Here is a 23,779-nt window from a genome sequence, read left to right as displayed (position 1 = left end):
GGGGGGGGGGGGGGGGAGGGGGCAGTTGGGTAGTAGGCTGGATGTGTCAAGCTTATTAAGAAAGCAGATTTTAAACGTGCTTGAAAATCATTGCTTCCAAAAGCAGGGTACCTTCTCCATATTAAATAAGGAATATGACTTCAGAATTGTAAATATTTGTATTTTCCTTTACATGCACATGTCAGTTACAACAAAACTGAACCAGTAGGTATGCTAGTAATAAAAATGCTTGAATAGATATTATACCTCTCCACAGCTGGAAAATTGATTAAAGTTGAGTCTACCAGTGTCACTTCTTCCATCTTAATCTTGTGTACAAAAATGTTTTTTAAATGTTCAATTAAATGACAAATGTTCTTAACCAGTTGCTAGTAAGGTAGTGATTTACATCTCACCTTTACCCTGCAGTGGATCTGTTTTTTTTACTGTAGTTACTGCTTTAGGTGCATATTCATTGGGTTTCTGGTGTTCCAAGTCAGCCTGCTTGGACTCGGTTTGCTTCACAGCTGGCATTTGAGTATTAACCTATAAAGTAAATGTACAAAGGTAAGCATTGGTCTTTATAACAACTCCTGGATTTGGAAAAGGTGGAAGTAAGAATTCAGTAGGGGGAAAAAAAATCTGAACACAGAAATACTTGGACTGAAACTTTTAGTGGTGGCGGAAGTACCATGTGATCTTGAATCTGCAGTGATTTTTCTATGTAACAGCACAACACATTGGGAGAATTTAACACACCTTCTTTAATCTAATTGCAGCTAACATTGAGGGTACTGTTGATGGTTAAGGGTTTCACAAGAAACACTATCTCTTACTCTCTGAGGGTCACAGAACTGTGCCCACGTATTTCTCCACTGTTGCCCTGCTACCACATCACTGTCAACAGAGCAAAAAAACATGGCATTACCTACTGTTGGTAATCTGTAGGGACAGGTAAACTGAGTTTGGGCATAAGAAGACTTAAGTCAAGCAAACCTGGTCTAAAATTATCTTGAATGTGGGACTAGGAGAAAAAAAATCAACCAACTAGACAATAGTAGCCGTTTAACATAATGTGAGACGGGGAGTCTAATCAATCTTAGATTGATGGTGCAAAGCCTGCGCAAAAACAAGGGGAGGCATATGGGACTGTTCGAAAAAGACATACCAAATATTGGTAACGTTGCTAGGCGATTATCTCCTAGCCCAAAGAGAGGTCCCCCCTAGTCTTTGAAGAACAGACTACCCCAAAACACTGGCCTGGAAGAAAGCCAGAGAACAACTGAGGCTGCACAGAGCGACAGGGTGAAAAGTTCATCAGTGAGGAAGAAAAGGTACTTCATCTTTACGACCCCTCCCCAGGAGATTGCGACCCCAGCCCAGAGCTTGAAGAGCTCATCACGCAGGCACAAGAGGAGGAGACCTGATTACCATGAGAAGCTAGGGGAGGCGGGGGTAGACTATGTATATGTATAAGCGTTTTATGAATATGCACTATTTTGTAACATGTAAGCCGGACGGGAGCTGCAAACGAGGCGCATGCTTGTGGTGGAGCGATCCCCCATGCGCCCAGCGCTGAATAAACATACCCACTTTATAACTCCAAAAGTTATAGAGTGATTTCTCCGCAAATCATAATGAAGCTTACTTAAGAATGTATTAAATACCACTACTAGACTGATGTCAGCATCTGAGGTGCTTAGATTAATGGCTAAGATGTACACCACACTGAAGATCTGATTTAGCAATTAAAATTCTATGTACAACTTATTCACACTAGCATTTAATTGGCTGAGAGTATGTCAATTCAGTTCACACAGACAGTGAACATGAAATGTGCCTGGACCCTGTGCTGCACTATACCCGCTTCAGCACAAAACCCCAGACTGTTCTGAAACTGTTAATATGGGGACTTTTGCTGGGTTTTTGTTTTGTTTAAAGAAGTCAAAAGATGCAGAGAAAGAATAAGCATACAGACATTTACAGACATAAACCTTTTTATACCTGCTACTATACAAATGAACCGGAAACTTTATAGTACAGAAAGTTACATAGTCGACAAAGTTTTCTGTTACGATTGTTGGTAAGACTGTAGCTACCCCTTATTTTAAGCAGGTCAGTAATAGGTTGTCAAGTGTTCATGCAGTCATTTGGAAAAATGTCTGCAGAAAGAAGTTAAATAGCCAAGAAGCCAAAGTTGTAAAGGATTTGTAGAATATGATTATTTTGCTGTTTTGAAAATGTTTAAGCTCAGTCAAAGAGAGGCAGAACTAAAGACCTTGTTGGGTCAACACCATGAAGTCCAGCATCAACAAATAATCAAACATTAACTTTTATGAAAGCTTGAGAAGCAAGTATTACCACAGAATATTTGGTTATTGCAGTAAGGATGTTCAAAAGAACTCCATCTTCCTTCAGTCATTAAAACAAAAATGCTGTATTTAAAAATGCTTGTTTTATAAATAATTCAGCCTCCTGAGGTCAGTCTACAATGGAAATCAGCAGAAACTGAACATAAGACCATTTATGTTGGGCATAAATTCTGTAAAAATACTGAGCCTGCACTTAATAGCAAGAAATTACCTCTTAGTTAAACATGCAAAAGCCTTTAACATCTTAAATTTCTAGCTCAGTGTACTATTTTTAATGAAGTTGACAAATAAATTAGAAGAGTGTATACTAAAAATTTTTCAAGTTCAAGTGGCTGGATAAAAAGATAGTAATTGGGACATGTTTTATATTCCTCAGCCAAGAAGTATACGTGATTCCTTAAAATACAGAGTTGTAAGAAAAGCTGTATATTAACCAACCAACATTCCATTTTCTTTCTCTGTTTCATTTTAACTCTGACCTTTCCATTACATAAGCATGTACATCATACAAACAGGAATTTTTCCAGCTTAAAACACTAGCCAAAAACATACATAGATTTCCTCAGGGTCACCTTCTGGTAATGATAAACAACTCAGCTTTTGTAAAAGCAGAAAGTTGCAATCCTTTGGCAAATAAACAACTGAGAAGGTTACAGCTTGACTTAAGAAACACTCTCACAGAAACCGGAGAACACAAACAGACAGAATTTATTTAGGCTGTAGCTGTATTAGTGATTATCTCAGCCGGAACCATCTACAGATTAAAAGGAGAATAGATAACCCGCCCTGACAAACCTGCCTGCTCTGAGTAAAGACTGCCTCCAGCTATGGGACTTGTTGCAGGAGACAAATCCTGCAGAGGGGCTTCAGCTAAACTCTGGTTCCTTCTGGGATAATTTACCTTCCAAACTGGGAATGGTAAAATAGGCCCCAAACTGCAAAGCAAACAAACAAAAAAGGATCTGGTGCAAGTAAGTAACTGTAATGACAATCTGAAGCAAAGCCATACTAGAAATTAAGCTGACCACCTCTAGTATGGTCTTCCCCACATCAACCTTCCAAACAGTATTTTACATCTTGTCATTAAACAAGATACCCTTGTTTGTCAAACAAACACCCTCTCCGAATGATGGGCTTTTTATTATTATAATGTCTTGTACTATTATTTTTATTTACTTATTTGACACTGTGGATAAAAATTATTGACAAACAAGAGCTTCCACTTCCTTTTTTAAAGGGGTAACTGGCTAGCATTTCCTGTCTAACACTTCATTCATCTTGCAACTCTCATATGATGTAGGTTCCCAGGATAAAAGGTCACTAACTTCAGAAGTTCTCTCCGCCACCATTTTACACAAAGGACTGGACACAGACTGAAAACATCACATAAACACCTAGGCGTCTCTGGGAAGATGTTTCAGTCATTTTCTCCCACCCACTTCCATCTATTTGCAAAACCCAGCTTCAATCCTCATTGCGTTACCCTTTCTACTTCAGAAGTCATCAAATTGTTTTGAAATGAGGAGCTAGGAATTTAAAATAGGATATAGAAATTAGGCACTCAAGAAATGAAGGTATAACTTAGGTTAGAGATAAGAATGGAAGATTTAGAGATCAGGCTAGGGACTAGAGGCCTATTAGTTGAAAGATAAACTAAGATTAAAATAGGATAATAGTTCATAGTTGATGGGCCAGAGAGCAGAACAATATGGAAACCCTGATTGATGGAAGCTGTGAGAGAACGCTTCCTGATGGAACAGGAAGACAGCCCTAAAAACTGGTCAAAACCAACCCCATGGTCCGTCCTAAGTCCAGGAGGCTACAGAGACTGCACAATAAACCGAGGCAAAAAGTTCAACAGAGAGGAAGAGGAGCTACTTCATCTCTGCGACCCCAGCCCACGACCACTGGGACACACTGCACAGACGCAACTAGGAGGAGACCGGGACGGAACGGAACGTAAGAAAAGGACTTTCAAGCTTATGATAATACAATGCGAGGATAGGTCATGCATATGTATAGGCGTATTATGAATATGTAATGCTTTGTAGCATAAAGCTAAGGCAAGGTGCCACGAGAGGTGCACACATTTGTGGTGGAATGATCCCCCGTGTGCCTCAGGGCTGAATAAACATACCTACTTTATAACCTTAGAGGTTGTGTTTCCAGAAGTCATTTTTGGCACCCCCAGATGGGACGTGCTCTGCTTGCCTGCAGGACAGACTTGAGGAGTAGATGTCCTAGGCATGCCCTGAGTCCTTTTCTTGGAGGAACTCTGCTCCCAGCCACTCACTGCAGGGGCAAACAACAACCATCCTCAGCTGTGAACAAATGGTATGTTTAACGAGGGAAGCCAATAAGTCGTACATTTGGCTGGGGCCACTGATAAATCGCGCAGAGACGTCTGGTGTACAGCACAGTCCCCATATGGGAGGAGGGTACCTGGTATGGTAAAGGGGATTCGCTGACCAATAGAGCGGCTGCTAGTGATCTTGGGAGTAGATCGAGTTAATCCAAGGTCACCACTGCATCCCAGTTTTGGGAGGCAGGAAGGACCTGCTAATGACTGTATAAGAAACATGAGAAATGTAAGTGGAACCTCTTAAGTGGTAAAAGAGGTAAAACATTAACAGCTGTTGGAGGGATATCAACTGGCATGTAGTAATTGTGCACATAATTTGTAAAATATCTAGGAATTTCATGTATGTTTAGGAAACCATACTACCACCTAAAAAAGTTTATATGGTGTGCCTGACACTGAGAGATAACATCAGCGAATTGTGGATCCAAGAGTGAACAACTCAGATCAGTTATAATGCACATTAAGCTAGCTTTTAAATGGATGAATGAGTATCTGTGTGTGTGTGTGTGAGACGCAGCACAGCTGCGAAGTGAGTGTGAGTTCTGATCCATGGTTCCATGTTCTCCACAAGGAGAGTGGCCCAAGATGAACCAAGTGAATGAAGTGTATGTCAGATTGTAAAAAGTGTTGTTTGAGCCTGTGATTAATGTAATTAATTAATTTGTTTATGGTGCCCCATACACAAACCTGAGGTTCTTCTTGTAATCCAATCTTTGTTTGTGAATGTTTTGACTCTGGGCGAAACATTTAGGTGGAATTTGGAGATGATTTCTGGTGTAGTAAATGACAAGGGAAGCAGTCTGACTGGGACAGAATCGAGTGCTCAGGTCACCTTAAAGGATCATATTGTGGAAACATAGGAAACCTACAGAGGCAGTAGAAGGAAATTAAGGCAGAAGGAATAATCTAATAAAAACTAAAATGGGTAATACTCAGGATTTTAGACGTTATAAAAAGGAGCCCCCTTGGTTGCATATTGATACATTGGAGGGATAGTCAGAACCAGGGGTACAGACATCAAAAAACTCTTAGTAAGGATTGTAATCACTGGTGGCCGATTTACAAATTAGATAATAAAGCACTTAATGGGTCAATAGATGGCCACTTAATGGGTCAATAGATTATAACACCCTCTCAGTTAATATTGTTTTTAAGGAGAAAAGCAAAACAGGATAAAGTATCATATGTGGAAATGTTTTTCACTCTCCGAAATCGTCCAGAGTGGCAAAGAGACTGTGGGATTGTATGACCACAGGACCCTTTAGTACTGGCCCTTAAACAAGATAATAAAAAGGAACTTAAAGGCAAACTGAAACGGTGGTGCTCGGTGTGTAGTATAAAGCAAAAATGCACTAAAATAGATAAAAATCACCAGACACCAGAGCAAGATTTAACTGATTTGTTAAGCCTCCTCCTCGACCACAGAAACAAGATGTGAACTCGGATGGAAACCCCACTCCCCCGGGCAGCCCGGTATCCTCCCATACCAGGCTGATTAAGGTACCTTTTTCCACTACTGATTTAGAGGCATGGAAAAAGGGTTGTTAAGGACTACCGTAATGACCCAGTGAGTGTAACCAAACACTTCCGTTTATTATAAAACAACTGATCTTACTGTAGGGAATTTGGCTGAGGATTATTATAAGACTATGGGAGGAAATGTTAAAAAATACCTCCCCCTCCAAGATCCAAAATGAGAGGCAAACAGGTCTGCATATATGGAAGATTGCGGGCATACCAGGAGTGGATTGTAAAAAAAACCCAAAAAACAAAAACCCAAACAAAAAAGAAAGGAACTATATTAAGGTAAAGGAGGCAACTGGCCAAAGTGAAAAAGCATATTTTTGCAAACTCAAAAGTATATGCCTAACTCCCCGAAAGCACTTCTGAGGAGAGATTTATTAGAACAATTGGGTGCAATAGTTAAATTTAAAGGAGAGATTACTCTGGAGGTAAATGACCAAGAGTTTATACAAATAATGAGCTTATCTCTAACTAGTTTTCCCACAGAAGGAAGAAGAAATAACTGACAAGGTATATCCCGGAGTATGGGCCACCGACATGCCTGCATAAGCAAAGAATGTCCTACCTGTTGAGATCAAACTCAGAGAAGGGCAACAGCCAGTAAGAATCAAACAATATCCTCTGAAGAGATAGGATCAAGAAGGGATTCTGCCAGTTATTCCGTAAATCTGGCAGGTCACATTGGGTGGTTCAGGACCTGCAGGCAGTGAATGAGATAACTGAAGATCCTTACCCAGTGGTGACAAATTTATAACTGTACTGACACCTGAACTAACCTGTTTTACTATTTTAAACCTCAAGGATGCTTTCTTTTGCCTCTCTCTCCATGAAGCCAGCCAGAAAATATTTGCATCCAAATGGGAAAAATCCTAAAAGTGGACATAAAACTCAACTGACTTGGACAGTGTTACCACAGGGGTTTAAAAACAGCCCTACTATATTTGGCAATTAACTTGTGAAAGACCTCGAGTCATGGGAAGCTCCAGCCCCGCCTGAGGAAAGGAAGCTGTTACAATACATGGATAATATCCTGACGCTTGTATGACTTGGACGGTAAGCCTGCTAAATATTTTGGGGGGCTTCAGGGATACCAAGTGTCTAAGAAAAAGGCCCAAGGAATGCAGCACGAAGTGATTTATAAGGGTTATGAAATTAGTGCTGGAAAAAGAACTTTAGGACAAGCTCGAAACGAAGCAATATGCCAGACTCCAAGACCACAAACAGTGAAAGAGTTACAGACTTTCCTGGGAATGACTGGTTGGTGTCAACTATGGATTTATAATTATGGACTGCTTGTCAAACCTTTATATGTATTGACAACCACTGAACAAAAACATCTTCAATGGAATAACGAAACTATTACAGGCCTTTAAGCTACTGAAGAAGACCCTGATGTTGGCTCCAGCCTTGGGACTCCCAGATGTAAGTAAGCCATTTTTTCTTTTCTCTCACGAGAAGCAGGGGATCGCCCTGGGGATACTAACACAAGACCTGGGCCCATATCATCGAGCAGTTGCCTAAACAGTTGGATACAGCTGCCAAGGGTTGGCCTGGATACTTGCAAGCAGTTGCAGCTGTGGTATTGAACATCCAATAAGCCAGAAAATTCACCCTGGGCCAGAAAATGACTGTATTAGTATCCCATACAGTGTCTGCAGTGCTGGAGGCAAAAGGTGGACATTGGCTTTCCCCACAAAGATTCTTGAAATATCAGGCTGCAATAGTAGAACAAAATGATGTAGAGATTGTGGTTACTAACATTGTCAGTCCAGCCTCTTTCCTCAGTGGGAACACAGGAGAACCAGTACAACATGACTGTCTAGAAACCATCGAGGCAACATATTCGAGCCACACAGACTTGAGAGACAGCCCTATGGAGAACACAGAGAACTGGTTCATGGATATAAGTAGCTATGTCCTAAGTGGTAAAAGACATGCTGGTTATGCTGTTACTACCAGCCAGGAATCAATAGAATGAGGGCATTTGCCCATGAATACCCCTGCGCAAAAGGCAGAAATAATTGCCCTGACCTGTGCTTTAGAGTTGGCCCAAGGCAAGGCTGTGAATATCTATACAGACTCAAAATACGCCTTTGGAGTTGTACACGCACATGGAATAATTTGGAAAGAGAGAAGATTATTAAATTCACAGTGTAAAAACATCAGACATGCAGAGGAAATTCTAAGACTGTTGGAAGCAGTCCAGTTTCCTACAAAAAGTGACAATCATGCACATCAAGGTACACCACAAGGTGAACTTGGATTTGGAGAAAGGAAACGAGGTGCCGGACAGAGAGGCAAAACAAGCAGCCAAAGGAGAGGTAAAAGTAGAAGGAGTTTTAATCCCTGATGGGCAAATTTCCCTAGAGGGTAAGCCTAATTATACTAAAGAAGATCAAAAACTTATCACAGATCTGGAAGGATCACATAATGAAGAAGGTTGGGCCCTAACCCCACAAGGGAATACAGTCATTCCCTCTTATTTAATATGGTCCCTGGTAAGGGAGGAACACCAGAAAGGACATTGGGGAGCAGAGGCCCTATATAAACACTTAACTAGAGATATTAAAGCTAGAAATTTATATACTACAGTAAGACAAGTAACTCAGCAGTGTGATCTTTGCCTCCAGACTAATCCCCAAAATACCCCCAGACTGGGAATGGGCCAAACTGGGAAAAGCAATGGGCCTGGGCAACAATGGCAGATTGATTTTTAAGATCTTCCAAGAAAAGGGGGGTATTGATTCCTATTGGTACTAACAGATACCTTTTCAGGCTGGCCAGAAGCATTTCCTACCAGAACAGCCAAAGCTCATGAGGTAAACAGAATTAATACAAGAAATAATACCACACTTTGGGGTTCCAGCAACAATATCCTCTGACAGAGAGCCACATTTCATTTTAAAGGTGGTGCAACAAATCAGCCACCATCTGGGTACAGACTGGCAACTTCATACCCCATATCATACCTAGTCAAGTGGCCAAGTAGAAAACATGAATCATTTAATCAAACAGCAGATTTTGAAACTTGGACAGGAAACTAATTTGGCCTGGCCTCAGTCCCTTCTTGTGACCCTTTTGCACATACGAACTAAGCCGAGGGCAAGGGAGGGGTTAAGTCCTTTTGAAATTTTGTACAGACAACCCTATCGCATACAAAAGGGCATATCCACACGAGCAAGGGATGAGACTATAACTTCATATCTGATTGCATTGGGTAAACAGTTCAATAAAATTAGAAAACAGGTATTTGGAACCGGAAACAAAGGATTAGATGGACCTGTGTGTAATATACAGCCTGGAGAGTATGTATATATCAAGTCTCTTGCAGAAAAGACTCTGGAACTGCAATAGAAGGACCATTCCAAGTCTCACCTTCTTTACGTCAATTAAGATCAAGGAGCAGAGCGCCTGGATCCATCATACTAGAGTGAAGAAGGCCCATAGATCTCCATGGAAGGTTACACAAATTCAGACAGGAAAATTATATTTTTTATGGTAATTTTGGTCAACGTCTATCCTGCTGTAGTAACATGGAATCAGAATTTTTTTTATAAGCCTTCTTCACACAATGGCTCAGAAAAAAAAAATTGTCAGATTGCTGGGAATGCACAAAATTACCAAAATCGGGTCAATTTCCTTTTCTAGGCATTCCCAAATTTAACATCCCACAGTTTACAAATACAACAGGTTGGGTAGGGGGACCCACCCCTCATGATCTGACAGGAGTATGAAGACCACCAGATGGCAATTATGAAGTTAACCAAAATAATGCCTTATATAATGAATCCAAAGCCCTCGAGCAGAAATGGCTATTCTGACAGCCGATAAAGATGCAAAACAGAGGAAGTCATTCGGTCCAGTTCCTAAGCACAAAGAAAGGGTCTTATCAAACCTGCAACAATACTTACCCCAGAGGGTCAATAAGAAAAAAACAGTTACACGGGATGGGGAAATTCCCTGATAAGTGCCATGATACCGCTGAGTGGAAGCATGGTCCCAGTGAGAAAAGGTGCTGTTTACCGCCAGGTTGGTGCAAACAGAAAGGCTATGTGCAAACAGAAAGGCTAGGAAATGTTTACCTCAAAATTGGTGGGGAGAATGTACAACAGGTATATTATTGACGATCTCATACCCCACTAAGGATCTGCAAGGTGTTTCACAGACCCTGTGGTATCAGGTTAAAAAAAAAAGAGAGGTTGAGAACCCCTAATTAGAGGAACCAGATTTCATAGTTTTGCCAGATGGCTTATTCCTGTTAGGAGTAAGTAAATTAGAAAAAGCTATAGTAAATATTTCTGCCCCCGTCGAAATTCTAGCTAATGCTACTGCAGATGCCACTGTCAATCTACAGAAAGAGATCAGTTCATTGGCAAAAATAACCATACAAAATCGTATGGCTTTGGATCTATTAATGCCTAAAGAAAGAGGGGTCTGTACAGTAATTAATCAAAGCTGCTGTGCCTTTGTAAACCATGAGGCCCAAATTGAGACAGATGTGCATAGGATTTGGGAAGCTTCAAAACTATTTCATTTAATAGCACAAGATGATACATCCTGGGTTTTCATAAATATTTGGGAAAAAATTGACTTTATGGCTACCTAATTTAGCATGGTTAAAACAGCTTTTTGTTTTGGTAGTAACACTGCTGATTTTAGGAGTATTAACTTGAATTGTAATCAAATGTTTCTTTTAGTGCTGCCAGAACACTGAAGATGCTTATGTCACATGGAAAAAAATCAGTTTAGGCATACGCTGGAATCAAACAAGTACTTTTCTAAAATGTTAGATCAGGAGCCAATTTATTAAAGATAGTAAAAGAATTTAATAACATTTTAGAAAAGGGAGGAATTGAAATGAGGAGCTAGGAAATTAAAACAGGATATAGCAATTAGGCACTCAAGAAATGAAGGTATAACTTAGGTTAGAGATAAAGATGGAAGACTTAGAGATCAGGCTAGGGACTAGAGGCCTATTAGTATAAAAGATAACTAAGATTAAAATAGGATAATAGTTCATAGTTGATGGGCCAGAGAGCAGAACAATATGGAAACCCTGATTGATGGAAGCTGTGAGAGAACGCTTCCTGATGGAATAGGAAGACAGCCCTAAAAACTGGTCAAATCCAACCCCATGGTCCGTCCTGAGTCCAGGAGGCTACAGAGACTGCACAATAAACCGAGGTAAAAAGTTCAACAGAGAGGAAGAGGAGCTACTTCATCTCTGCGATCCCAGCCCACGACCACCGGGACACACTGCGCAGACGCATCTAGGAGGAGACTGGGGCGGAACATATGAAGATGACTTTCAGGCTCATTATAATACGAAGCGAGGATAGGTCATGCATATGTATAGGCATATTATGAATATGTAATGCTTTGTAGCACAAAGCTAAGGCAAGGTGCCATGAGAGGTGTGCACGTTTGCGGTGGAATGATCCCCCGTGTGCCTCAGCGCTGAATAAACATACCTACTTCACAACCTCAGAGGCTGTGGAGTCGTGTTTCGGCAAGTCAGTTTCTTCTAGTAGCCTTTTCAGAGCCAAAGAGAAACCAACCCCGACTGCCACTGCAATTAGAGTTGGCTACCCAGGTATGGGGTAAAGACCCCACTGCAATTGCATGTCAAAAATGTAACTTCTGTAACTGGTGCTTATAGTCCTCAAGAAAGGGCTACTTCAGTACACAGAAATAAATTAGTCCTTTTTACTCATGACCTTCATGGCATGTTTCCAGGGCCATCTGTTTCAAGTTTAATCAATCAAGTTCTATTCCTGACCAAATCCTGCTTCACTGAAGAAGCATCAGTAATTCACACACCAAGACAAGATTACCTTAAATTACCTTTTCTCATAATTTCCTCCCACTCTCTGTACTCCAGGAAGAGTCAGCTAGCATGCACCCACCCTATTCAGCAAGCCTGTCCTATCCTAGTGAGCCTTCTCATGTCACAGACAGCAACGCCTTTTGTGGTTCTTTGACTCAGAACACCCAAAAGCAAACAGCTAAACACATTTGATCTTCCCCTTATTCTCCTCATTATTGTCAGTACAAGTCTGACAATAGGATTTCTTTGAAAATTCACAGCTGATGGATCTCAAAGACCCTTGGACTACAATATTCTATTCAAAGTTACTCTGAAGTGATTCACAATTTATCCTCATCTTTAACACACACCTTCAAAGTAAAAAGCAACAAAGTTCTTTAAGAAAATCAAAAGGAACTATGAACCAAATCTCAGCAGTATAAATACTCTTTAATGGGCTCCAAACCACTCCCAGCATCACCTCTCAAATTCTGCCCATCTCAGAGACACAGTGATTTGGAGTCTCCTGCAGGACCTCTGCCGGTTTGTCCCTGAAATCACTCCATTTCCCATATATCAGAAACATTCAACAAATGTGAAGGAAAGCAGCGCAAAACTTGATGAGGTGAGCTAATATTAGTTGGAGATAGCAGAAAGGTGGAAAACCCTTTAAAAATTACAAAGAAAAAGAAATTACCCAAACCAAACCTGGCTAATTTTTTTTGACTCCTCTGAGAAGTCTTTGTTTCCTTTGATTTCTGGTACATCACTTCCCTTTTTTGTAAGCTCATCTATCCTTTCTTCACATTGTTCTTTTAACTCTTTCATCTGGCTGATGCACTGTGACCTGGAGAAAACATAAACAAGTGAGCAGTTGTTAATTTTAATCCACACTCTTCTAAAATATTCTTTTGTAAATTCATTTATTCCTTTTATTTCCCCATTACTTGATTAGCTCTATTATCTGTGCTTACATTTGAGAAGTCAGTAGGAAAAAATGGGATGTTAACGTTTGTCCTAAATTCATGGTGCAGGCAGTCCAAGTTCTTCTGGAATAAATTAATTTAAACTGCTTTTGTTAGACCAGCTCAACAAACTATGATACATGAATTTTCAGTGCAGTGCTGCAAGCCAGAATAAAATATGTACTACAGAAACAGAGTTCACCAGTAGCTACTTTAAGTTCCAGAAGGTGTACTTCCTAAAGATGCAAGTGTTATACATCGTTTATATACTTTTAATAGTTACACAGTGCCAATGGTACCTTAACCTTCGTGACACCAGTGGTCTTCTGTAGCCTGCCTTTCCCTCACAGCTCTGTAACATCTAGGTAAGCCCTAGGTTGTGTACGGCAGTGTTTTTCCTGAAGCTGCCAGAGCAGTGTTTTTCCCCTTCTGTAGCTGTGCTGAAGACCCTGTGCAAACTCTCAGGGCAAGTGACTGCCATCACGGCAAGATCACCCTTTCTCTCCCACTCTCTTAATAACCTGTTTTATAACTTCCAGTTTATATTAGAGGAAGAACAAGACCTAGTGAATAACAAAGCAGATAAGCATTACCCCATAATGCACATGTAGAAAGCTTAGAAACCAGTTATCATATGACCCCAAGTATGCTTTGATCCCACTGGGAACAAGAAAAAGCAATAGTGGGCTTGAGTAGATCTTGATGAGAAGTGCATCATGTTAGGGGAAAATGTGATGAAAAAATCTCATCATCAGCACTGGACAGCGTGCCCAAGAAGAGGCTTGACTGGCGACCACACTGTTTCTCTTCCCAGCTGGCACCATCAGCATAGCGGTTTGTTGAGGTTTTTTAACCCTTTTTTTCTTTCACTCTCTCCCTTTTTTTTCCACTCTAAGGTAATTTTGAGTTCAATGTATACCACCAGCTACAGACCCTGCACATTTTTCTGCATGCAAAACCTCTCAGCATCTTTCGTACAACAACATGGTCAACATACTGCAAGTTTTACCTCCTGCTCACTAAGACACAAAGGGGACGAATTTCTTCTGAGCCTGGCTCTGGCAGACTGTTAATACCCATGGTGTAACGCAGCTGGTTCAGGCATGTTCCAGTTTCTCAGGCTGCAAATGAGCTACTACCTAATCCATGGGGATTCTCAGGGCACATGCCCTCTACTACAGCAAGTCACTTGTTTTTACTGCATTTTCATCCTTCTCCAACCCCACTTTTTAAAAGCAAAAAATCTGTTCTGTAGTTCATAACCAGAAAGGAAGAAGAGTGTCAGACAGATATACTATGCACTGGCAAATAAATTACCTTTAGGAACTGACAATTTAATCACCTTTATTACCATTTATTCTTGACTAGACATTAGTGTGATTTGGCTAATGGTAATACATGCAAGAGTCATCAAAATAAGCAGTGTTTCCTGAGCTGGTGAACATCAGATACAATAAAACAACATAGGCTTGAGTTATGCATACACTCACTAATTTCGAGGAAATGAAAGGACATCAGAATTGTCTGCACCTCAGTTTGCAAGCTTGAGAAAGATGCAATACACAGACAACATGAAGTTGGATATAGAGCAACCTTTTGCAAATGCTCTTTCATACCACACTGCACATGAAAATACAGTTCATTTAACATATGTGACAAATCCTCAAAATTTTTAATTTATCATCCGTGAAGGAATTCCCTTCTTGTAAAAGGGATTTCTGGAAATCTGAACACTCTACTCGTGAATACAACTTCTGAAGCACAAGAACACCATCAGTTTCCCCACCTCATCCTGTTGACATGATGTACTTCAAATGTGCAAAACCAGTGCTCTTCAATTCAGTCTTTGTGGCATGTTTTCTCTTTCACAAGATTAAAGTTAGTTTCTGTGATAAAGAGCTCACCTGCACACCCATAAAGGAGAGCAAGTAATACCGTCCCCAGCTGCTCCCAAGCCCATCACAGGAGCCATCAGCCCATCCAAGGCCCACCTCCATAAGCCCAAAGGACCACAGAGGCACAAGGGCAGCTGGGAACCTAAATTACAGACTCAGAAGAGACACCCTGTCCCAACCACCCCACAGCCCCAGGGCTGTCTCAAGTCAGCCTCAGCTCTTGTGTCCAGGCATGAAACCCATGAAGATGAGTCCACAGGACCAAGGTGTTTCCTGCCCAGGGTGGGGGACACATTATAGGATGCGGGGGCAGAACATGTCGGGATTGCACAAGACTTATTATGGGACCAAAGGCATGGAAAGGGATGGATCTCTGACAGGAACAAGCATGAGAAAAGGGATAAACAGCGTCGGTCACATGTAAACACACTGCTGGTCAGTGGGCTTGTCTGGCCTTGCCCTGCACCTGCTCAGCAGTCTGTCCCATTTCTTATTAAATGTCTTTTTAACTCTTCCCTGATTGAGGGACTCTGTTCAGTGTGTGCATGTGTGTGTATGGCGGTGTGAGTGCAGCAACTTGAGTCAGACTGGGGTGGGAGAGCTGCACATGGGTGGTACAGGGACTGGTGCCAGCCACTACGCATGTACTTCAGCATATTTTGCACTAGCAGATCCCCACCCTCACCTTCAGGGAAGGATGAAGCAACTGGTGCTGTTTGTGCTTGTGTGAGTACTTCGTGTGTCTGTGTCATGTGTTCATGTCCATGTTAACCTGTGTACCAGGCCGTGTACTGGCATGCTCTGCACGCATGGGAGCATATGTGCAGCCTCTCCCCTTGTGGGCTACTGGATTTACTGCCCCCACCCTCGCTCTGAGAAACAGCACCTTTGTCCTGCAAGAGCATTAATACTATCAGCTCCTTTCATCCCTTCCAAATAAGATTATTCGTGCAGTCATGCTCTTATACCTGTCAGGGCTGCAAATACCAAACTAATTATCAGAGTCCTTACATGTAGCAAAATTTCCAAAGTGGCTATGTAGCAAACAAAGCTCCTTGGAATCAAAATGCATCTGAATATTGAGATATCTTCAGATCAGTCCAGAGGCTTGTTTTTCTCTGGTTTCTGAAGGAGAGAAGGGTCAGTGCTATCAGTCTTTGCTAAACAAGTTCTACAGCAAGCAGACAGCACTGGGCAGAGTGTGCAATTGGTAAATCAATTGCTGAGGAATGTGCGCTCCTTTTGCACACAATACCAGTAAGCTCAGATAACTCCTGCTAACTTATGCATGGAAAACACTAAGCTTGCTTAAAAAAAAAAAAAAAAATAAAAAAAAAAATGTAAGAAACTTCAAGGCTTGAGCATGAGAAAAAATAACAATTTTTGCTCTTATCTATTTTACATGCACAACTGACTTTATCACTGTCTTCTACAGTAAAATATTCAATTGTTTTAAAAGAGTGATTTACAATGTGTGCAGTTAAAAAAAGACATTTGACTTTTTATAACATTTTCAATTATACAATAATACTCTCTCTTCATTTTTCCACTGGGCAAAGTGTACTTGATACATAAGGTGTGAAACCTTCATCCATAGAACTCCAAGTCAAAGGAAGAAATGCTGGTGGCATAGCACAAAAGCAGGTCTAATGCCACCTCCTGCCAAGATGAACAGGGAGGCAACATGTTGATTTACTTCTAAGATTAAGGGGAGTAAGGAAGACAGATTAAAGTAACATTTAGAGTATTTCTAATGATATTTGTTTTTCTAGGCCCATAATCACGTTGGGAGAAGGTAGGTTGTAAGCATTTAAAATTACAGTATTAGGTAATCATTTAGTAACAGCAAAAAGGACTGTATGCAACCAAGTACAATGAGATGTCTCTTTCTATAACTACCAGAACACAATGCAAAGTCAGTAATGTAACTTATCACAACAGTGAAATTTTAATGTTCCAACATCCCTCCCCCAAAGGTACACAACAAGCAATATTTAAAAAAATACACTTACATATATTCCTCCTAGAACTGTGTGAAAAACTACAGGGTTCCCAAGCTATAAATCACTCTATGAAAATCTGAGTGCAAAGTTTGTTTTCCTCACTTCCATAGCTACAAAAAAAATCCAGAAATAGAAAACAAACACTTGTTATTCAGCAAAGCCAGTGAAGAAAGCACAGCTCCTTGACTGAGATAACTGCTTTTATGTGCTCCCATCAAAATGGCACATCTGTCTCAGGACCAACTGGAGTCAGTTACCCAAGTCCCTGTTCAGATAGTGCATGGCTGAATTACCATGCCCGTCTCTACATCTACCCTGACACAAGCAAAACCACCTTCAGCACTGTAACTTGTTTAGCTTTTCACCTTGAGCCAGCCTTGACCCTGGAGCTGTAAACTCTGAATACAATCTTCTTCTGTTAAATAAAGAGGGATTCTTTACAGTACACTCCCACAAGCAGGGATGCTCTGTCGGTGATTTCCTCAACAGACTTGTACTTGAAAACATTTCACCAGACACAGGCAATAAACCTGACTTTTCTGAAACCAGATTCACTACATTTGCCTTACATGTTGTATCAATCCAGTGCTTCAAGACATACCTCTCATGTAGACCATGATGTACATCATATACACACACCTACAGATCCATTTATTCTTGCTGATCTCAGCCTTACAAGGGAGATGCTAACAAACTGATACTCTAACTAGCAAAGAACTATAAAAAGGGGTTCAGGAGTCCCAGCTCTGTCATTAACTAAACTACACTGATGTTTAACAACCATGGTACACAACAAACTTAGAGGGAAAAAGTACCTTAACAGACATGAAAGTGCAACATGGCTTAATAAAAAGTTCATACAAACTTAAGTCTCCAACTTCCTTCTACTTTTCTGTTAGAATTCCTAAATTATTAGAACTCTAGTAATACAATCTATCTGGGTCATCATTATTAAATGAGTAATAATGCCCTAAAAAAAGAGTACACAACCAACTGGTAATCAGTAAGTATTCCAAAAGCACTAATACTAATCCTTAATTCTTAAACAGGGAAAAAAAAAAGAAAAAAGGTATTTTAAATTTGGCCTGAAGAATTCAAGTTATTTGATTACCATGTTGAACTTTTAGTCATAATTTCTAAAAAATCTGGCCAAATGGTGGCTGCTGTAAAAATATCTATCACTAAGGCAATTATATTACTGATAGAAAATCATTATGAGAACATGCAAACAGCAAAATTCTGTTGGTTTTCTATATTTATGCACTAGAGTGAAGATACAATAGGATGTGAGGACAGACAGAAGGAACAAGAACATTACTGAACAGAAAGAACTCAGTAGAAATTCCTAAAAATACCAGAAATGTGTATTCAGTGTGAGGATATTGATAAGCACTTATGTTCAGTTATCCATGTCTTATAATTCAGCAGAAAATCTCAACAAAAGAAATTATTAGGTATGAACTGTAATGCAGAACACATGGCTCTGACCGTAACTATATCAGAAATTTTTTGAGACCTCTGCCAGCACAATAAGGTACAGCTTCTCATCAGCTACTCCCATATCTTAGTTCTTAAAGTTCTTCAAAGTTTAGCCTCTTTGTGTTTCAATTTTGCCCCCAAATCTTAAATCATAATATTGCTACCTTTCTCCTCCTGCAATGCAAGGAACATCAAGTGTGGGAGAAGTCTGCAGATACTGAAATGCCAAGAATTGCAAAGTCTGTGCTCTTCTCCAAGATCAACTGTGAGCTATTTTAGATGTGTCAGGTGTTACTTTCTCCTTTAAAAATGTATTTACTAACAGTGCTATAGCTATCACAAGAATACTCTGGGTTATAACCAAGTTACCTACAACTCCAGAAGCCATCTTTTAGAAAGAACATACTTACAGGTCATATGAAAACTTCCTCTGAAGGTTAGTCTGGTTCTTTTGAAACCAGTAAATATCCAGCTGTAGCCTTCCATATTCCGACTGTAACTCTTTCAAGTGTTCTGACCAAAACCAGGATTAAAATATATATTAAAATATACATACACATATATAGCTAGATATATTGCAACAGAAGTATCAGACAACAGATCAACAGTAAGCACGCTAACTCCATCCATCATGTTCACCACATTTTGTATACAAACACATAGAAAATTGTTGAATTTGTTCATCAAGGATGCACAGGGTTGGGTAAGAATAGCTTTTCAGCCTAACATATTAACAAAAATGGTGGAACACATTTTATTACTTCCTCTTCTTCATAAATAACTTGTTTGCAAACCCTTGAGCTGCTAGGTTTCAGCCCAGGAAATCTTTTAAGTATATGAAATACTAATCAGAACATAGTACGAACTGGCATTCATGTTTACTAGCCATCTAAAGACACGCTTACAATGTTTCCCTGAATAATATGCAATTTACAGTTATCTTCCTCAAAAACAGAGGCATCTATGATTTAAGTTTTTTCCTGATAGAAAGCTCTGTGTGAGGGCACCAGAAGAAGGCATCATAACCTATTTACCTGCTTATAGAATTTAGGATCTGTTCCCCAGTCTTCCTGAGGAATAAATTGCTAACACCAATTTTGAAGAACCAACATGAATGGAAATGAAATAGACAAATTTAATACAAGAGTTTGTGAATTTCCCCAGTGCTAAAATGCATGACCTGAACACCTCAAGGAGGAATGCAGCAATACGCTACAAAAGGTAGAATGAAGAATAAATATATTAACAATACACACAGAAGCTAGTTTTATATTATTTTATATCATTAGGGTCAGGAGCCCTGCATCAAGCACTACATGGACAAATCCTTCCACCGTTGAGATAGAACTGGAACTACACAGATTCAGAATCTAAGCCACAACAGCTCCTGCACCATCCCCATGACTTGAAGAAAAGAAGCATTCTCAAAAGACACTAGAAAAATGTAAGGCTTAAAAACAGGTGACTTAACAGTATGAGAGAGATGAAGAGGGGTATTATGACATACCTCGTAGACTCTGGACCAATCGTTCATTTACTGTGATGTTACTCAACAACATCGCCTGGAGTGAGCAAAACAGAAAACAATGTTTTAATTGCAAAGGACCCACATTACCATTAATACTATACACAATACCAACCAAAGCACTTGTAACAAGACCTTTTCTTTGCGAAGTGCTGGGTTATAGCCAAAACCAAAAATTTTTAGCTGCCCTAGAGATTAACTATTACAGACAACACACAGTTGTTTTAACCCAGATTTCCCAGTAAACGCAGGGGGGCAGGGGGAAGGTACCACTGCACTTAAATAAAAAACACAGGAATTTAATGAGTCTGCTACTAAAATTGCTTGCTGCTTTATTCTGGTTTAATCTCATGATTGCAGTCACTACCATATTTACAGTATTTATCCTTTGAAGGAAGAATACAGCATAGCACTGCTTGCTATCAATTTACCCTCTCACCATGGAATCAATACATATGCATTCACGCACAGAAGGATGAACAGCATTAGTCACAGAGTATAAAGGAACTCTACAAAAGCAACACAAAGCCCTTGCACTGTTATCACTTTTCTAACTATCCTCTCCTTCAGTCTGATAAGAAAGTGTTGGAGTGACCGTCTTCCACTTCCTCACTTTGCTCTTTCTTGTTCTGAAGAGGCAGTCAACATAGGAACATGTTTGTCCATTCTTCCATCAATCCCCTTCTACCAACCCATATATACACATGCCCCGAAACACATGTCTATTGACAGAACTAAAGCAAGTCTAAATTAAATTAATTCCTGCAAGCAAGATGTTAGGATAACTCAGATTTATATTTAACATTTAGGAAGTCTGGTACAGAAGCATCTTCTCAAGACTATGTGTTGAGTTTGTGTGGTAGGGTTTTTGGTAGCAGGGGAGGGGACTACGGTGGTGACCCCTGTGAGAAGCTTCTCAAAGCTCACCCCTCCAAGGCAGATCCACCTCTGGACAAGGCCGAGCCAATTAGTGATGATGGCTGTGCATTTTCAGTAACATATTTAAGAAGGGGAACCTGAGAGGGGGGTGGGACTTGTGAGGGAAACACTTCTGCAAACACTGAGGTCAGTAGCTGGAAGGAGGAGAAGTGGGGGAGGTGTGCTAGAGCAGAGAACCCCTGTATCCTGTGGTGAGAAGGCAGGGCTGCCTCCTCACCACCACCCATGGAGGTCACCAGTGGAGCAGATGTCCACTACAGCCCATGGAGGACCCAACACCAGAGCAGGTGTCTGTGCCCAGAGAAGGCCAGGACTCTGTAGGAAGCCCCCTGTCACAAACTGTTCATAAAAAGAAACTGTTCATAAAGAGGATGTCTCAAACATCTCAAGTGGGATGCCCTGTGGGGAAGAATCAGAGCAAGCTCTGTGGAGGTGGGGTAGTAGGCTGTTTCTCTCCTGATCCCTCCTGTGGTTGCCCAGAGACAGAACTTGCCTAACTCTGCAGGTACAAGACAGAAAAAATGAGAACCTTCTAGAATAATCTACCGTGCATGCATAAAAAAAGACTATATAAAGGCAATACCTCATGTGTGTCTTTGCTAACCCATCATCTATGGAAAAGCTGGCTGCTCTGCAACAATGTGGGATCCAAGGTTGGTAATTTCCCCTTTTCCTATTCACTCCTCCTCTCTCTTTCCCTTTTTTGCTCTTTCTTTTTTATATATATTCATAAGTTTTGTAGAATTGCGATGATTGATGAGTTATTAGGAAAATAGTCTCATCATCAAAGTGTCTTTTATTTGTTCCCAAGACAGTTATCAGTTAATAGCTGCCAAATTGTCTCCGTTCACTTACTAAAGTGGTCAGTTAATAAAGTCACCAGCACAACTGTTCCCTTGGAGTCATCGTGGTAACTCATTCTGCCCTGAGTCAGGGTCTCTTTGAGTCAGTGCCAAGCAGAGGCTGGCTCTTCCACCAGCATGCAGGCTCTCAGGGAATTCAAGATTAACCCTGCCTCGTAACCCACCATAACCCACTGTGTGGGACGAGACACCCCTGCTGTTGTAGTATGACGCTGGGAGGACTGCAACACGTGGGAGGGACCCATGATGGAGCAGTTTAGGAAGAGCTGCAGCCCTTGGGAAGGACTCGCATCAGAGAAAGTTCATGGAGTTACATGAGACTGTCTCCTGTGAGAGGGAACACATGCTGGAGCAGGAGCAGGAGTCCTCACCCTCAGGAGGAAGGAGCAGCAGGACTGACCGCAACCCCTGTTCCCTGCCCTGCTGCAGGAGGAGGAGGTGATAGAGAAAGCAGGGAGAAAGGGAGGAGTAAGATGGGGTTATACTTCTCACTATCCTACTCCACTTGTTAAGTGATGCTGTTGTTAGTGTTTGAATTAACTGATGTTCTATTTTTCCTCCCCCTAATGACTCTGTCTTATGCCCATGATCATTCCATTCCTGAGGGGAAAAGAGTGAGTGAGCGGCTGTGCCGTGCTCAGTTGCCCTTTAGGCTTGAACCACGACAACACAAAAAGGTAAGTTATCCACTGACCCTTCAGAACCAATCCAGTCCAGTCTTAGGAGCATATTCCTCATCCCTCACTGCCATTTTTCTCATTACCCTTCTCCCTGGAAGCCCCAGTGTTCTGCAGGGGCCTAGATCAGGATACATCAGGTCCACAGTTTCCTGAAGTTTCTGCTCAAGTATTTGTGTATATATGTCCACATCACTTTAATGCAAAGAAATAACTGCCTTTTTTTCATAAAGACTATGATAAAAAGTGCTGGTGGATTAGGAAAAGTGAAGCATTCAATCCATCTAAGCAGGATAGCATATAGCAGAGAATAAGATTTGTGTTCTGTTGACCCTTTAAAGGGTCCCAGTTCTAAGAGGTGGTCATTTATGTGTTGAAGAAGAGGCATTTTCAACCCAATAACAGAAATATTCCCACACCATTCTATACATACAGCTGGTCCATCAACACCACTGTGAAACCTCGAGAGCAAAGGCCTTGCTCCATTGTTAAAAAGGAAAAAATAAGAACAAACCATGAATAACATAGAATTATTTAATACCTCTCCCTCTCCTTTGTCATAGTACAGGTTAAAAAGAAGGCTCCAGATTTGTCTTTCACTGGTTTATTGGGAAAGGAAGTTAATGTTTCAATGGAAATGACAAGTTTTGCTAATACATGAGCAATGTAATCAAGTTGTTCCATGATTACTACCTTCAGGGTTTCCAGCATTGGCCATTACCAGAAACTGTCAGTGGACTAGAAAAATCTGTATGACATAGCAATTTTATGTTCCTACAGTTTGTTGTGTGGTAGTTTAGGGTTTTTTTACTTATAATGAAACTCCCAAATACCAGGACCACTTACATATTTGACGGTAAAACAAACAAGTGTTGAATGTTAGGACAATAATCACTGTGATTAGCTGCAATGAATAAAAATAATTTACCATGTGAAAACAGCTCCTTAAAACACAACAGGGGAAAAAAAAAAGCGTGCCTTGCTTTTTTTCAATTGCATATAAAACTTCCTTTCAGCACCATCACACCTGCCTCCCTGAATCTGTGCATAGTAATCCAGGAAAAGAAATCACAAGAACCTGGTTAACTTTTTAACTTGAGCTTGAAATACATTTAATAATTCACAGGGCAATGCTCCAACTGCCAGCTTCCAATCTGACTATCGATAACGTCAGGCTTTCCATTCCTCCTCCTGTCATCCAAGTGTAAGCTAATCTTCAACTCATGGTTATGAATTAGACAGACATTTTCTGTTGAGGTTTTATGCAGGTCAAGAAAGCAAACTTTGGGAAGCACTCAGCAAACACAGGCCAAAATTCAGCTGTAGGAAGAAACATTTTAAATCTCATTTAGCCCACAAAATAATACCTATGATCCCTAGGAGTGAGAAT

At 40.6% G+C, this 23,779-nt stretch overlaps 1 protein-coding gene across 4 annotated transcripts in view; it reads right to left on the bottom strand.

Annotated features, from left to right (window-relative positions):
* Nucleotides 1–23,779, bottom strand: part of GOLM1 (golgi membrane protein 1) — a 59,374-nt gene that overhangs the window by 19,614 nt on the left and 15,981 nt on the right. For all 4 annotated transcript variants that reach the window (XM_026866065.1, XM_026866064.1, XM_026866067.1 and 1 more), the window contains 4 exons: nucleotides 19,893–19,947; nucleotides 18,796–18,898; nucleotides 12,752–12,890; nucleotides 396–525 (listed from right to left, as the gene is read on the bottom strand). In XM_026866065.1, coding sequence (XP_026721866.1) covers nucleotides 396–525; nucleotides 12,752–12,890; nucleotides 18,796–18,898; nucleotides 19,893–19,947 — 427 coding nt within the window. The remainder of the gene's footprint in view (nucleotides 1–395; nucleotides 526–12,751; nucleotides 12,891–18,795; nucleotides 18,899–19,892; nucleotides 19,948–23,779) is intronic.

This window comes from Athene cunicularia (genome assembly GCF_003259725.1).
Source record: "Athene cunicularia isolate RWA chromosome Z unlocalized genomic scaffold, athCun1 chrZ_part2, whole genome shotgun sequence".
NCBI lineage: Eukaryota > Metazoa > Chordata > Aves > Strigiformes > Strigidae > Athene > Athene cunicularia.
This window is presented reverse-complemented; position numbering and strand designations above follow the sequence as displayed.